This window comes from Podarcis vaucheri, assembly GCF_965113315.1.
Source record: "Podarcis vaucheri genome assembly, chromosome: 3".
NCBI lineage: Eukaryota > Metazoa > Chordata > Lepidosauria > Squamata > Lacertidae > Podarcis > Podarcis vaucheri.
This window is the reverse complement of record NC_138761.1, coordinates 71,576,413-71,592,575: the sequence shown is the minus strand read 5'-3', so window position 1 is coordinate 71,592,575 and position 16,163 is coordinate 71,576,413. Positions and strand designations below refer to the sequence as shown.

Sequence of the window (16,163 nt, the reverse complement as noted above, 5' to 3'; positions counted from 1 at the left end):
CACAAATCTCTACACTTCATTCAGGGTTAGGTGATCCACCCTGTAATGATTAGTAGCTGCTTCAGCCCATGCCTGATTTGCTTTGGTCAAATCTATACCCTACCTTCTGCCTCAATGGTCAGCAGCCATCCATGGCATAAACCTGTGTGCTGTAATTTATTTAGTTGGAAAAACTGTTACGGATGCACATGGAAAATAAGTTTGGACTTCCTCAGAGCAACCAAAAGCATCAGATGTGGCACTCTGGAATAACTCCTTACCGCACACTGAATTTATTTTATTTGTTTTCAAAGGAGGATAGGGAATGAAGGGACAAAAGTGACTTGTTTTAGAGCGGCAAATCATCCTTACCTTTTCCAGACAAAAACCTCTCCATGAAAATCCCAAAGTCGTCTACTTTTTCTAGTGTGCATGCAGCTTTGGTAAAATGATAATAGGAAACCAGAACATCCTTTGGGTTTCTGGCCACATAAACAACCTGCAGGAATAACAACAAATTCTTTTCGGCTTGACTCTTCCAAGGATGAGATAGATATTGCTAGCAATGAAATGTTCTCCCAAACCTAGCTTTTCCCATAATATTCTCTGCTTGTATCTAATAATAAAATTGTTAACCGTCTGCAGCTTTATTTCTTCTGTGTGGTTTTTAATTGACAGAGTCCAATTTCAATTTCCTTCTTTCCAGTACTGGTAATAGTAACTAAGAGAGAAGAGAATGTGTACTTGATGCTCTAACATTAGAGCCTTTGTGCCGTGTTCAAGCTCAGCATACCTGCCTCTCACTGTTGGATTTTTCCTCACCTCCCTGGAGGTTTTTATATCCTGCTGGAAGAATGATGAAATATCTTCTTCAGAGCTGGGAGGCTTGCTTCCACTTGATTCAAAGGTGAGTTGTTTGGGTAATCAGAACTATATCTGATAATCTTTCATCATTTATAAGTCTCCCTATTAGCTAGCCGCTAATAAAGATTGCTTAGCACACAATTTTCTCAGCCGGAAGTCCCCCTCAAGATGCATTTTTGACAGACCCTCCTGTCAGTTATATGACGTTGGTCTTCATTGTCTCATTCTCTCTTCAAATCTCCTGGAAATCTCATTGCAGCACCATATCCTATGCTGGTTTGTCCTTTCCTGGCCAGCTCATAAGATTACTTTGACACTTTTCTTACACTCCTCCCCACAAATAAAGGATCTTCTGAATTCCCACCATCTCACCCATTGACAAAGCTGACACTCCCAGAACAGCAAAACTTCTGTGGTCTTTTTTCATTCTGATCCAGTGACATAAGCTTTAGGAATCATAGAGAAATGACATGGCTCCTTTTTGTGCTGACCAAGCTGTACCACAAGATCGAGGCAGGGAATTCAGGGGAAAGATGCTGATCCTTAGAGAGCCGGCCCACCAGGGAGGAAAGGTTTAGTATGCTCATACTATCCTGGTATGCTAATCATTTTACATGAAGATATGAGTAAGATGTGTAAACACTGGATTTTCCACTTTTTAAAGAATATTAATGACCTGAAAAAGCATACTTCACAATTGTTCTGTTTCATGTGATAAATGGGATGCGTTCTTTCTGGGCTTAAAACAAAGTGAGACAAACATTTGATTTGATCAAATAATAAATACGGCAAGACCTACTTTTCCTCTTCCATTCCTCAATCCCTTTGGTACTAAATAGTAGGGTAGATGGGTAGTAAAGAGTCGAGGTGACGGTCGATTGACGTAATCCATATTGCGGACATTGGCCTCCAGCCATGGAGCTCTATCTAGTAAGTCTATGTGTTCAGTTCCATCTCGATGACCTTTGTGCAAAATCAAGCTCAAAATATTTTGAGTCCATACTGTTCCTACGAATGAGGATAAGTTATTTAATTCATTCAGTGCCATAAATGTACATACTAGTTTACAGAGCAAAATAATTAAAAACAACATGCCTCTCAATCATGGAGCTTACTATTTAAATTGCAAACTGTTAGAGACAAGGAAGGATGAGGAAGAAGGGAGTCAAAGGAAACACAGCAAGGGCAGGGATGGTTGAATAAGAGAATGTGAAGATTCACCAAGGCTTTCTTTCCATTGTGGATGAGAAATAGGAAGCCTTCATGGAATCTGAGGATTTGGGAGGACAGAAAAATATTTGCTAAGATGTTCCTTTCTTTTTCAGAAAACCACCACAAACTCTGTTCTAGATTCTCCCTATAGATGGAAATGCAAATGACCAGTCAAAGTCCAGGGAATAAAAAGAGTTGTCAGTCCTCCAAAGTACTTTGATTCAGCTCATTCCAATCATTATTATTCTTCCCAGGAATTTTGAGAAATGCTCATTGTATTTTGCCTTCTTGTCACTCAATCCCTCAGTGCCTATATAATGCAGACCTGTCAAATTACTGTCTAAACCCCTACGTTCTACCCATTGAATATGTCCCATTTGCACAAAGACTTGGAGCTTCCTCTCCTCTCCCATTCCCAGTTACTGGACCCCCTTCAAAGCAGATCTGGGGATACACAGGAGGGGGCGCCTATGGGAAGGGAAAGTCAGGAAAAGTTCTGGTGTGCAAGTGGAAGTTCTTGTGCGGAGGGCACAACTGCATTGGACACAGTCCCCTGTTACTGAACAGCTGTGGCAAAAACCTAATGAAATAAAGAGATACAGGTATGAGAGTCTTTTAACAATGGAAGTTTACCAATACCATTTTACAACCACATGCAAAAGGCACACACGTTTCTAATCTTACCTGACTTTGGATAAGTAGCTAGAAACACATCACTGTCCCTGATTTCAAAATCCTCCAGGGAATCTATGTGCTCCGGTGAACAACAATCTGGCTGGAAATAAAATCCTTTGTATTTGACAGCGTATTTCTCGGCTGGTTGCATTGCCTGCATAAGAATAAAGAGCGGAGAAGCAGAGAACAGTTCCCGCTACGGCGCTGCAAGAGGAAATCACAAAGAAAGAGAGTTGTCATTCGGTGAAATCCTACTGTGTTTTTGCAGAGCTCAGAGCACAATCCCAGGCTTCCCCTACATCGGAGGTGAGCGACATAGAGCTCCAAGATATCCCCTGTTCCTTGAGGAACAGAAACGTGGCTCAGCATTGAAGCATTTCCCCCCTTCCTTTTAGTTTATTTTCTAAAACGGTGCTGCTTCCAACTCACCGCAGCCTCCCACGTTTCCGCGTAGAGACTGGGCGTCCTGGCCAGAGTCCTTTCGCTGCTTCCTCATTCCCGGGGTTCAGGAAGGAAGTGCTTGGCTCCAGCAGGGCCCTAGAGACCTCCTGCTCCTTCCCAAAGCCCGGTAAGCGCTTGCCGGGCTCCGGCACCGCGCTGCCCTAAATCGGCCCCTGCTGAGGAGAACTTCCTTCTTGAGGCAAGGCTGGACTCTAACCCAGCTTGCAACTGCGCTTGTTCGGCCCAGCCCAGCAAGGCACCTTTTGCCAGATCCCGCAACCCGCCTCCATTGTTTCCCTCTATTTAGTTGAGCACTCTCGCAAAAGCCTTCTCAGCTCTCGTTCTGCCCCACAAGGCTTCTTGTCAGTGGCTCCACTCCGGTCCTTTCGAGGCACAGCAACGGACGACGAAGCCCTTCCCTCCGAGGCTGAGCTCCCAGGGCTTCCCCACTGTCATCATAAAGAAATCCCAAAGGAATGAGGCAAGAGACAGGGAAATCTTCTGTGCGTGGGAAGAAAAGCTTCGAGGATTTGGTAGAGCACATTTTCTTGCCTGCCTGGGGCCAAATCACTTTCTCTCTTGGTGTTAGCGTCTATCTATTCCTGGGGGAGTCGGAGGTATTTCTTTCTGTTCTGCTCCCCCCATCCCACATACAGTGGATCCATGTGTGTTTTCATAATGAGGGTGCTGGGTGAATACCCAGGGGATCCCTGTTGGGGCGGGTTTTCCAGAACTGAGACACCGCCATCCAAAAGGATGTGGGAGAATGTTTTACTAAGGTCCAATACCAAGATGAAGTACCAGGCTTGCAAACTGAGCCCTCTGCTTTATGCAAGTGAGGTGTGTGTGCAATGGCAGGAGGCAGGACCGATGCCTCAACACCTTCTACATGTGCTGCGTCAGGAAAATTTGAGGTATTGTATGTATCTCTTTGTACACACATGACTTGCATTCCAATCTCAACAACTTTAAATTCCAAAAGAAGCCCCATTTTAATAAAATGTTCTAAATAAAACAGCGTTGGTGGATTTAGAAATCTATCCAGGAAAGGTAGTGACTTTTTTCATTTGCACACAGCTTATCTAAGATCGAAATTTTCTCAAGCCCAAGAATGACCTTTCAGATCCAACAGATTGGCAGCAATGTTTTCCACCATTTCCAACATCTTCACTATCTCCCACCTTGCCTGTTCCAAAGGGAAGAGCCCCCTCCATGCCTGTGGGGTGCCCAGGACAGCTGGGTCAGGCTATAACACCGACCTCTCCCTCCCTCACGTGCCTCTGCACCCCTTGGCAGCAGGTGGCGCACTCTGTCCTTAAAGGGCTCCCTGACTAGGGCAGCTGTCCCCCCCCCCCCCCAAGAAAACACACAAATGTGTTGAGGGGGTGTTTGTGCATGCTTGCCCAGGTCTGGTCGGGTGCTGCTGACCTAGTCTTTGAAAGAAAGCCTCGTTCTGCCCCTGTTCAGATCGCTCTGTCCACTTCTGAATTAATAATTAATAATCCCAATAGTTAATTTGGGATTCCTTAACTTTTGCACATGGGGTAAGAAATTAGGACATGTTGGAATGTAGAATGTTGGAATGTAGAAAGAGAAGAAGCAGACAGTACATATATAATTTTATTGTGGTGTTTAAAAAAAAATATTGTGCATATTCGAACATTAGGAAGCTGTTAAGCCATATGAGAGGGGTTTTTTGTTTTTTGTTTTTACTAACTCTTACAAATAGGGCTGGATTAAATACATACAGTGCACTTTATTTCATCCTTCCAAGCTGAAGGCAGACTCATGATTCCTCATGGATGTCCCAGCAGAACTTGAAGGGCAGCTTTTCCATTCTCTCCTTAAAAACGCTGTCAAACCTTTCACTTTGTGCGACTGTCATCATGTTCTTCCAGTCTCCAACAGTGCCTGGCCCAGGAAGCAGACAGAAAGAACGTGCATTGTGGTGGTCAAAAAAATATCCATAACTCCAGATATATTCCATCCCTAGATGCAATTGTCAGGTGAATATGTCATGGATTCTGCAAGCAGCACCAAGTCAGTGTGATCTACCATTAACTTACCTTTGCGAAGAAAATGTCCTTTGCTGTGGTCCATGAGATCCGGTAGCAAGAACTCATAGTTTGCCCTGGGATCTGCTTTCATTTTACTAAATGTAGCCTGATCCACAACAACATCCACCTCCTTTTCCGTCAGTCTCTTTCCCAGGAAGTTGCATAATTTCAATACACAGCTTCTCAGATCCTGAAATGGAACGTGGTTTTAATATCAGGCCATCCACAATAGAGAAACCTGACAGCCTAGAGACTAAAACTCATGGAACAGGCAGGATTACAAGCAGGGGAAACAAGCAGCCTGCATCTTTCTTTGCCTAGTTTGGAATAATTGCCATTGCATTATATTGTACTTTCATTGTTGTTTTTATTCCATGAGCCATGCAGAACGCACTATATTCTGGGGCAGCTCTTTCAACTGAGTCCACAAGTAAATACATAAATGTCCCTGTTGAAGACACAAGGGAGGTTCTGTGACATCTCTCCTCAGCATCAGAGGGCCTGTGAAATGACCTATCTTGCTTGGGATCATGACACTTTATTTATAGCCCCATAATCCCTCAGGGGAAATGGTTATATGCACTATTTGCTGTCTAGGGTCCGAAAAGCTGCTCCTGAATCCATGGCCTGCTAGGCTTTGAAAAATCTTTAGGAAAGGAAGCGAGACTAGCAGGGGAAGCAGCAGCTGAGGGCACTTGAATAATCAAATTGCTTCCTTCCCCTATTTTGTAAAGGTGAGTTTTGATGGATGTTTAATATCAAACAGCATAGCATTTTGATAACTTACCTTCTTCATTTCTTCATAGGTAAGAAACAGAATATTGAAGTCATCCTTGTGAGTGTACCAGCCTTCCACATGGTCCAGCCATAAACCTCCATATACTGAGAGGAGAAAAGTTGATTTGGCATAAAATGTATATCTGATTATTTTTTGAAAAACATTCAGAGAGAAGCAGTACAAACATATAAGTTCCATTAAAACAATTTAAAGAAATCATTTTAAGAACCAGCAGTGGAACAAACCATTAAACAGAAGCTGAATTAATACCACCCAACCTCACCAAACACTTTCTCAGAGAAAGAATTTGCAGAAGAGTTCTGCATTTTAAGGCTTCCTGCTGTGCTTCCCATCCTAATGCGATGAGAGAGTGATGGGTGGGCTGAGATTAGTCTAGCCTTCCTCCAGCCCCCTTTCTTCCCACTCTGGCAGTTTCCTTATGTTGTGTGGCATTTAATACTTGCAACATTTAGAGACACTGTCTGGGTTTCTGACTTAACTTGACACAAATCTCTACACTTGATTAAGGATTAGGTGCTCCACCTTGTAATGATTTGTAGCTGCTGCATCCTGATGCAGACAGCATACAAATCCACCTGATTTCCTTTGGGAGTTGGCCACATCTATACCCTTCCTTCTGCATCAATGGGCACCAGTCATCAGTGGCATAAAATGGTGTAGTTGGAGTCTCAGTTGGAGACGCTTTGTGATGCATGGATGTGGAATTTCCTCAGAGTAACATGTGGCATCGGACATGGCATTCTGAAAAGGTTCCTTAACACAGAGAGAAATTCTTTAATCTGTTGTCAAAGGATAAAGATGAAGGGACAAGAGTGATTCATTTTAGAGTAGCAATTCGTCCTTACCCTTCCCAGCCAAAAACCTCTCCTTGAAAATTCCAAAATCTTCTACCTTTTCAAATTGGACTGCCATTTTGGAAAAATGGTAAAAGGAAACCAAGACATCCTTTGGGTTTCTGGCCACATAAACAACCTGCAGGAATAACAACAAATTCTTTCGATTTCTAAAATAATAAATGGATGGATCTCAGATATCTCTTCTTGTGGATTCTTGGTGCTTCCAAGTTGCTTTACAGCCCTGGCAGCCTCACCCTCTTTTGCAACATGCATGTCAAATGCACAGTGCAATCCTATGGTGTCGAATGAGCTTATTCTTATTAAGTCTGTTGGATGGCACACTTGTAACGAATGCCATTTTTTTCTTTTTTTAAAATACTTTTCTTTTGCTTTAAACAAATACATGCAAATATAGACAACCAAAATTACAAAAGAAAATTACTTAATAATGATAATAATGAAAAAACTAAAAAACAACAAAAAATATCAAAGTACATGGCATAAAACATAAGAAGAAGGATGAGAAAAAAAGGGAAAGGGGAAGGGAAAAGGGAAAGGGAAGAAGAAGAAGAAAAAGAAGAAGAAGAAGAAAAAGAAGAAGAAGAAGAAGAAGAAGAAGAAGAAGAAGAAGAAGAAGAGGAGGAGGAGCCAGAACACAGGAAGGCTCATCTACTGTATGCTTCCATCAAGGTCACAACAGATCATTATTCTTATCAATTCTCTCTATCTGCATTCCAAGGAATCCCTCATCTTGGTATCAGGGAGCATTTCTCTATGAGGTATCATTCTAAACATAACCAGGTCTTTCTTGTTGAACCCTTATCCCTTAGATAATTATTTATACATTCCCATTCTTCTTCCATCATCTTTTTAGGTTTATCTCGTAGTGCATCTGTCAGCTTTGTGAGCTCCAAGTACTCGCACAACGTATGCCATTTTTTGAATGGGCTGCAAGATGGCTGAAGACCACCACATAAAATGGATGCTGTTGATTAACTAGATGAATTTTAATAGGGAGAAATGTAAAGTATTGCACTTGGGCAAAAAAAAATATGAGAGGCACAAATACAAGATGGGTGACACCTGGCTTGAGAGCAGTACATGTGAAAAGGATCTAGGAGTCCTGGTTGACCACAAACTTGACATGAGCCAACAGTGTGACGCGGCAGCTAAAAAAGCCAATGCAATTCTGGGCTGCATCAATAGGAGTATAGCATCTAGATCAAGGGAAGTAATAGTGCCACTGTATTCTGCTCTGGTCAGACCTCACCTGGAGTACTGTGTCCAGTTCTGGGCACCACAATTCAAGAAGGACACTGACAAACTGGAACGTGTCCAGAGGACGGCAACCAAAATGGTCAAAGGCCTGGAAACGATGCCTTATGAGGAACGGCTAAGGGAGCTGGGCATGTTTAGACTGGAGAAGAGGAGGTTAAGGGGGGATATGATAGCCATGTTCAAATATATAAAAGGATGTCACATAGAGGAGGGAGAAAGGTTGTCTTCTGCTGCTCCAGAGAAGCGGACACGGAGCAATGGATCCAAACTACAAGAAAGAAGATTCCACCTAAACATTAGGAAGAACTTCCTGACAGTAAGAGCTGTTCGACAGTGGAATTTGCTGCCAAGGAGTGTGGTGGAGTCTCCTACTTTGGAGGTCTTTAAGCAGAAGCTTGACAACCATATGTCAGGAGTGCTCTGATGGTGTTTCCTACTTGGCAGGGGGTTGGACTCGATGGCCCTTGTGGTCTCTTCCAACTCTATGATTCTATGATTCTATGATTCTATTAACTATTAATAAATTGTGCTGATCAAAGAGTGAATGGAATGTGCATGTTCTGGCAAAATTACTGTACCTGCAAGGAAACATAAAGACTGGCTGTGCAATGCTAGTTACAAACACTGAGTATCGTCTTGTGCCAAAAGTTACAGAAGACCAGGCGCAAACCATGAGAGTTGTGATATGCCAAGAACATGCTAAGGGTGGAGGACTTCCAAGAACATGTCAAAGGCAATGAGAAATGCCAATATTCAGATGTGCATCAAAAAGGACTATATAAGATCAGGCTTTTCAGGAGGGGTGGTGTGTCGGATGCAGCCAGGATCCCGCTGTCTGCCCACCCAATCCAGAAGAAGAGTGGTGAGTGTATGTGTGATTGTGTGAGTGACTGAGTGCATGTTCCCTTATCTTGTTATGTGTTCTGCTTGTTACTCAACAAAGCAATGTTATGTAGAAATTCCAATATATTGGTTGTCTGACTGCTTACTTGTGTTCTGCCTGAAGTGCACTGAATCTCAGATAAAAGAACCTGTTTTATTCTTAACACCCTCCAGGACTTTTACTATGGTGGAGCATAAACTCTGTGCTGTTTAGGGGTCATGGGAATTATTCCAAGCTCAGGGTGCACAGAGCATTACTCATTCATATGGACAAAGGAATTGCAGCTGGATGAACTGCCCTTAGAAATGGAGAAATGTTAACGGAAACTGAGATGCTCATTCAAATAAGGCAAGACAAACATTGAATATGATCAAATAATAAATGTACTGTTTCCTACTTTTGCTCTTCTGTTCCTTAATCCTTTGGGTACTAAATAGCAGGGTAGATGGGAAGTAAAGAGGCGAGGTGATGGACGACTGACATAATCCACATTGCGGATGTTGTACTCCAGCCACGGAGCCCTGTCTAGTAAGTCGACTTTTTCGGTTCCATCTCGATGACCCTCATGATAAATCAAGCTCAAAATATTTTGGGTCCATATTGTGCCTATAAACGAGAATAAGTTTACATAATTTCATTTATATGGGGATGCGGGTGGCACTGCAGTCTAAACCACAGAGCCTAGGGCTTGCCAATCAGAAGGTCATGGTTCGAATCCCCACGACAGGTCCCTGCTCCTGCCCACCTAGTAGTTCAAAAGCACATTAAAGTGCAAGTAGATAAATAGGTACTGCTCCGACAGGAAAGTAACTGGCATTTCTTTGAGCTGTTCTGGTTTGCCAGAAGCGGCTTCGTCTTGCTGGACACACACCCGGAAGCTGTATGCAGACAAACACTGGCTTCCTCGGCCTGTAGAGTGAGATGAGCACAAAGCCCCAGAGTCATCCGCGACTGGACCTAATGGTTGGGGGTACCTTTACCTTTTACTTTAATTTCATTCATTGTCATGAATGTATTTAGTGCTTTAAAGAGAATAACTGAAAACAACATGTCTCTGCATCATGGAGCTTACTATCTGAATTGCAACACTGAAAAGAAATGAGAGAGAGGAAGGGAATCAACACAGCAAGCAGAGGCTGATTTAGGGACCTGGCTACACAGGTTGCCAACACTATGATGTCAAATAGAAGGTGAGAGGTGGGGAGCACCAAATTTTGGTGTCACACAGACCACCACTGAAATAGGGGCAGCAAACGGTGAATGAGGAACATTGACCAAGGCTTCCTTTCCATTGTGGATGAGAAATGCGAAGTTCACCTAAAGGGTTCACAGAATTTGAGGATTTGGGAAGACAGAACAATATTTGCTAATAAGTTCCTTTATTGCTCAGAAAGCTACCAAAAACTCTATTCCAGATTCTTCACAGCACATTATACAAATGATAGACAAAGTCCAGGGAATAAAAAAAATGTTGTCTGATTCTCCAAAGTACTTTGATTCAGCACATTCAAACTATGATTTTTTTATCAATTTATTCCAGAAAAAGGAATGTTGACAAATGGCCAGTGAGACAAACATAATAGGCAAAAGGCAGTTGCAGAAGCCTTTCTTCATGTCACCCAAGTCCTAAATGCCTGAACAGTGCAGAAATTCCCCCCTCTCTCCTCTCCCACTCCCAGTTATTGTGTCTTCCCCACCCCCACCAACCCTCCATGGCAGATTTGGGGAACACTGGGGACACAAGGGGAGAGAAGAGTGAAGGAGGTTCTGGTGTGGAAGTGGAAGCTATTGCATGGAGGGCGCAACTGCATTGGATACGGACCCTCGTTATTGTTGGCAAATCTGTGGCAGATAAAGGCTGAAATAAAAAGTCACAGGATGAAAGTTCTTACGAATAGAATTTTACAATCACCATTTTACCACTACATACAAAATCCTGAAAGTCAGCGAATACAATAAACCCTTAGCAAGCACATTTGAATGATTTTGATGTGTATTTATGTTGTTTTCCAAACCTCATACAGGTTAACACTGGTGGAAAACTCATTATTTCATCTCTTTTTTTGAAACAAAACAAAACATGGCCCAGTTCACCTTTATGTAACCAGGTAAGTTCCATACTACCCACATTGTCCTCAATTTTGCATTTGGTTTTAAACTTGCGTTAGGATAATACAGATACTATGTAGATATATGTGGGTATCCGTCAGGGTTGAATTGAAATGATGGTTCAACCTACGAAAATGTACTCTTACCTGATTTTGGATAAGTGACTATAAATACATCACTGTCTCTTATTTCAAAATCCTCCAGGGAATCTAAATACTCCACTGAAGTAAATACTGGCTGAAAATAAGATCCTTTGTATGTGAGAAGGCATTTCTCATCTGGTTGCATTCCCTGCCTAAGAATAAAGAGAAGAGAATAGTTCCCTCTATTATGCGACAATGGGAAATCACAAAGAAATAGAGGTGTCATTTTGTCAAATCCTACTCCTCTAGCAGACCCCATAGCAGAATCCCATGCTTCTCTTCCATCACAGGTGAGCAACATAAAGGTCCATCATTTAAAGAACAGAGGCTTGACCCATCATTGAGGCAACCAAGCATTCTCCCCCCCCCGCCCTGCTTTAAATGTTTTTTTTAAAAAATGGTGCTGCTTTCAACTCAAAGCTAGCTTTGCCCTACACAAAAAGGCTTTTCTCTCTCACCCTGACATAGTTATTTCTCAAGTGCATGTGTGCAGCATGCAAAATAGCAGCGCTTGGCCTCACTTTATGCTGCCTTGCATCATAGTTTGATCAGTGTTGCTATTCTGACACTCATTCTAGTACTCAGGGGAGGTGGGAAGGAAGCAAAAACTGCTCCCTGGAAATGGATCCAGGGAAAATGAAAGACAGAGTCTGTTGGGAACTCTTGCCATTTCCTCCTGGGTTCTTGATCAGCTTCAAGAAATTGGGGTGACGTATTTTCCGGGCCTCCTGGGACCAAACCATAGATGTGCCTGGGGACCACAGGGTGGCAAAGAGAAAGGTATTCTTCACCGCCCATCTGGCTTCCATTGCCAGCTCTGGCTGAAACTGCTGCTGGAATGTGGTGCCCAAGGACATTCCATGGAGGGAATGCTGCTCTCAGCTTCATCTATGAGAGTTGGCTAGACATACAATGGGCCCTGTTGGGGCAGGTGTTCCCATAGTGAGACACCACTGCCAAAATAGCTCTTTCTTCTTCTTTTTCTGCCTCCTCCCTGCGCCAATTTCTCTCCTCCCACGTAGCGTCTGACAAGGAAGGCACTTGCAAGAGTGGGCTCAGTGCATGGTATAAGGGGGCAGGGAATTGTTATGGGAGAAAGTTCAAGGCTCCATTGGGTGCTGAGGAAACTGAAGTTGTCGCCAGTTGTCACCAGGTCTTTTATACCTGTTGGGACATTTCAGGCCATAATATATAATATGATGCACCAAATGGAAATATACCATCTTGTGATATTTGAGATGAATGGGTGTTTTATAAACATTTAAATAAAAATAAAATCCATTGCTTAAAAGGGATAAAGGGATAAAGAAATAAATTGCCATGAAGACAGAAAAATCACTTTAATTCTCTATATAAGTCTTGTGTTTCATTGCTAAGAAATGCAACAATCGTTTAGTGGAAAACATTGTATGTACAAAATATATTTTCCAATATATAAATTAAGGGTTGTATCCCATGCCGAATGAGCAGGGTTCCACTTGCACAATGGGAGTTCAAATTCAGTCCCCTCAAAATAACTATTAATCTCTGGTAGCACAAATGTTGCACTCTGTTTGACACCAGAAAAGAATATGCACTGTGACAAGAGTTTCCATGCATCTGATGAAATACCTTGTTGCCCCTCAGAACTCTTGCAAGAAAGAGTAGATTAGTTGTTTGTCATTCAGTAGCCCTGCTTTTCCCTGGAAAGTTTAATTTACAAGAAAACTTACCTACCTTTTGTTTTTACAGTCAAAAAATGTGGGAGAGAGGGGGAGAGACCGATCTCTTCTGTAGCTTGGAGTATTTCAGCTTTTGAAGTGTCACGTTCAGAGCTCTCAAGGAAACTGTTTTATAGAATTCTGTTAACTAATAAGAGTTTGGTTAAATTGATGGCTCCTGCTTAGTAAATCATTCCTGGCAAGTTACCCAAGAAAAGAACAGTAACACAGGAGCATCGAGGCACATAATCTAAAGAACAACAGGGGAAGAACTTTGCACAAGCAACAGCCAATATCAACAGTGGTCTTTGTCCATTTAACAAATAAATGCAGTATTATATCGCCCACTAGTAGAAAATGGGCTCAAATGGTACGAGAGACCTGAGATTCACCAATGGATGTCTATTTGTACACACATGCCTGCACTGACTTACACCCCAATAACACCAACTTTAACTCCAAAATAATCCCTTTTTGTTTTAATCCAGAATGAGGGAGCTAGACTGGTGACTGGGAGTAGCCGCCCAGACCATATAACACCGGTCCTGAATGATCTTAATTGGCTCCCAGTCCGTTTCCGAGCACAATTCAAAGGGTTGATGCTGACCTTTAAAGCCCTAAATGGCCTCAGTCCTGTAAACTTGAAGGTGCGTTTCCACCCCCATCGTTCTGCCCAGACATTGAGGTCCAGCACCGAGGGCCTTCTGGCAGTTCCCTCGCTGCGAGAAGTGAGGTTATAGGGAACCAGACAGACGGCCTTCTCGGTAGTGGTTCCTGCCCTGTTTAATGCCCTCCCAGCAGATGTCAATGCAATAAATAACTATTTAACTTTTAAAAGTTAAACCCCTGTTTAGGGAAGTTTTTAATGTCTGATGCTGTATTATTTTTAATATTCAGTTGGAAGCCACTCAGAGCAGCTGGGGAATAAAATTAATTATTATTATTATTATTATTATTATTAATAATAATAATGTGGCGTTTGTACGGAGCCCCCGGATATCTCACGGACTATTGACCCGTACACCACTAATCCGCTGCCACCAACCAGGTCCTCCCTGGTCAAATCACTTCAGTCTCAGTCAGCTTTTCAATTCATAAAGGAGAGTGTATTTTATTTCAGACTTAAAACAAAACTATTACAGCATTCCAAACAGTGTTCCTCTTTACTTTCTTAGTCTTATGTTCCTCTCTCTATCTCTACTACCACCCCACACTCAAGGACCAACTGCCCTAACTGTCTCTCTATTACCAACTGCCTTTCCCAACCAGCCAACCCACTCAAAAACCAACCAACTACCCACCCACAACTCCCAACGAACTCCCAGAACTCCTCCCAGAACTCCTTTATAGACCCACTGACTCCAGCCCCTGGGTCCTGTCTGTGCAATCTATTTAACTATTTCCCCTTCAGCACTCTCTCATATATGGTAACGTCACATACCTCCCCCCTTAAGAAGTTACGATCCAGGAGGGTTAACTTCTTAAAGTTACACTCCTGATCAAACAGTTTTGTATGTGGTTTTGTTTTGTTTTTTTGTTTTTTTACACACACACACACACACACACACACATATATACATACAAAAACAAGTAAATTGTTGATTGTCTTTGTTCATCCTTCACTCTCTGGTTTTCGTGATAAGGCATCCGCCGAGAGGTGCTTTTATCTAGGCAGTAACTTCTTGCTGATGTAGGTGATTGGATATAGGTTTCCTTCTGGTCCTGGCTGGCTTAAGACGGCCCCGTTTCCGGTGTTTGAAGCATCCTCCTGTTACACGGTAGGGGTTCACAACAATGGGTTTGGCTTCCCCTGTGTTGATCCGATGTTCCACACCTTTGGCCACTCCTGGAATATTACTGAACAAAGATTCATATTCCAGCAAGATCTGTTTTGCTTCCTCTGGCTGTTTAAGGGTTAAAGTCGAAGCCAATTTTATGTCTGTTAATCTACTCTGGGACTCTCTCTTGTTCTCTCAGCATGGTATGTCTGGTTCACATGGATCCTCTCGTAAGGCATACAGTGTCCATTTTTCTGTTCTAAAATACGGTTTGATCATATTTACATGCACCACTTTTCGCCCTTCCTCTCCTTGCTGGATCACATAATTTACTTCATTCATTTTGGCTTTTGTTTTGTCTTGCCCTGTGCCTCTTCTCTGACATATGTCACAGGTTTGATAGTATTGTTTTATTTGTTTCCCCATTCCTGGCCAATAAAAATTTTGAGCCACGCTGTTTTGTATGTGTAATACCCATATGCGCTCCAAATACACTGTTGTGAGCGTGCTGCAGGATTTTGCCTTGGTATTCATGTGGGATTACTAATTGTCTTCTCACTTCTTCATCCCCCTGCATGGTGGGTCAAGGACTTCTCGATATAAAATGTCCTTGCTCAAACAAAACCATTCTGGGCACTCAGGAGTTAACGGCCTCTCCGACTGGGCTGCCTCAAAGTACTTTTGTAAAGCATGTTCTCATAAAGGAGAGCAGGTGTTGCGGCTGGGGCCAGGCAAAGCACCCTGTAGTTGCCAGGAAAAAATTGATGAAAAGGGTCTGGCAAGGATTGGTGATGGTGTTGCTGGGGCAAATTGTATGTTGCCATTTTGGGGGTGGAGATCAGAGACTATTTAAGCAGGGCCCACAGAGAGTTGCTTTCTCTTTCGCTGTGGGCATCTGATCGAACACAGCTAAAGACGGTTGTATAAAAAATATCTCATTTCTCATTTTCTCCTATTTTATTTGACCTATTTATTAATTTGATCTTGGCCTTTTGTGTTATCTCCCCCCCCCCTATTCTTTATTCATACCTGGTTCTTTGTCTTTAGTTTTCAATTTTATTTGTTTCTCCTGACTCTTATTTCCTCCTTATTAGCCTTCTCCCCCCCCCCGATTTTCCTTGTGGATTTTTGTCCCGTGGGGCTGCTGGGGGTGGCCGGGAGGGGGGGGGCCCGGACCCTAGGCCTTTGGCCTGGTTCTTAGCGGAGGCGCCGGAAAAAGGGTTTGCTTGGCCTACGGGCCTTCGGAGCTTTACCCCCCCCCTATTTTCCTAGGTTTACTAGTTTAAAAAGCGGGTGCTTACCGTAGTCCTCCCCTGGCCTCTCCCAGCGGCGGCTCCTTTTCGCGCGCTTCGGCGCGCTCTTACTACCCGGGGTGGGCCGGCTGGCGCGGAGCCTCTGCGCAGGCGCCG

The 16,163-nt window shown here is 43.0% G+C and overlaps 1 protein-coding gene across 2 annotated transcripts in view; it reads right to left on the bottom strand.

The window, feature by feature from the left end:
* The window catches only part of LOC309529051 (amine sulfotransferase-like), a 70,925-nt gene that overhangs the window by 2,463 nt on the left and 52,299 nt on the right, over nucleotides 1-16,163 (bottom strand). The window contains exons 1-4 of one of the 2 annotated variants that reach the window (XM_082216746.1): nucleotides 3,524-4,517; nucleotides 2,740-2,884; nucleotides 1,643-1,851; nucleotides 352-478 (exon numbers count right to left, since the gene is read on the bottom strand). In XM_082216746.1, the coding sequence (XP_082072872.1) occupies nucleotides 352-478; nucleotides 1,643-1,851; nucleotides 2,740-2,884; nucleotides 3,524-3,715 (673 nt within the window). In that variant the 5' untranslated portion in view covers nucleotides 3,716-4,517. Of the gene's footprint in view, nucleotides 1-351; nucleotides 479-1,642; nucleotides 1,852-2,739; nucleotides 2,885-3,523; nucleotides 4,518-6,015; nucleotides 6,111-6,872; nucleotides 7,000-16,163 lie in introns of those variants that run through there. The other variant, XM_082216748.1, reaches the window with a different exon arrangement.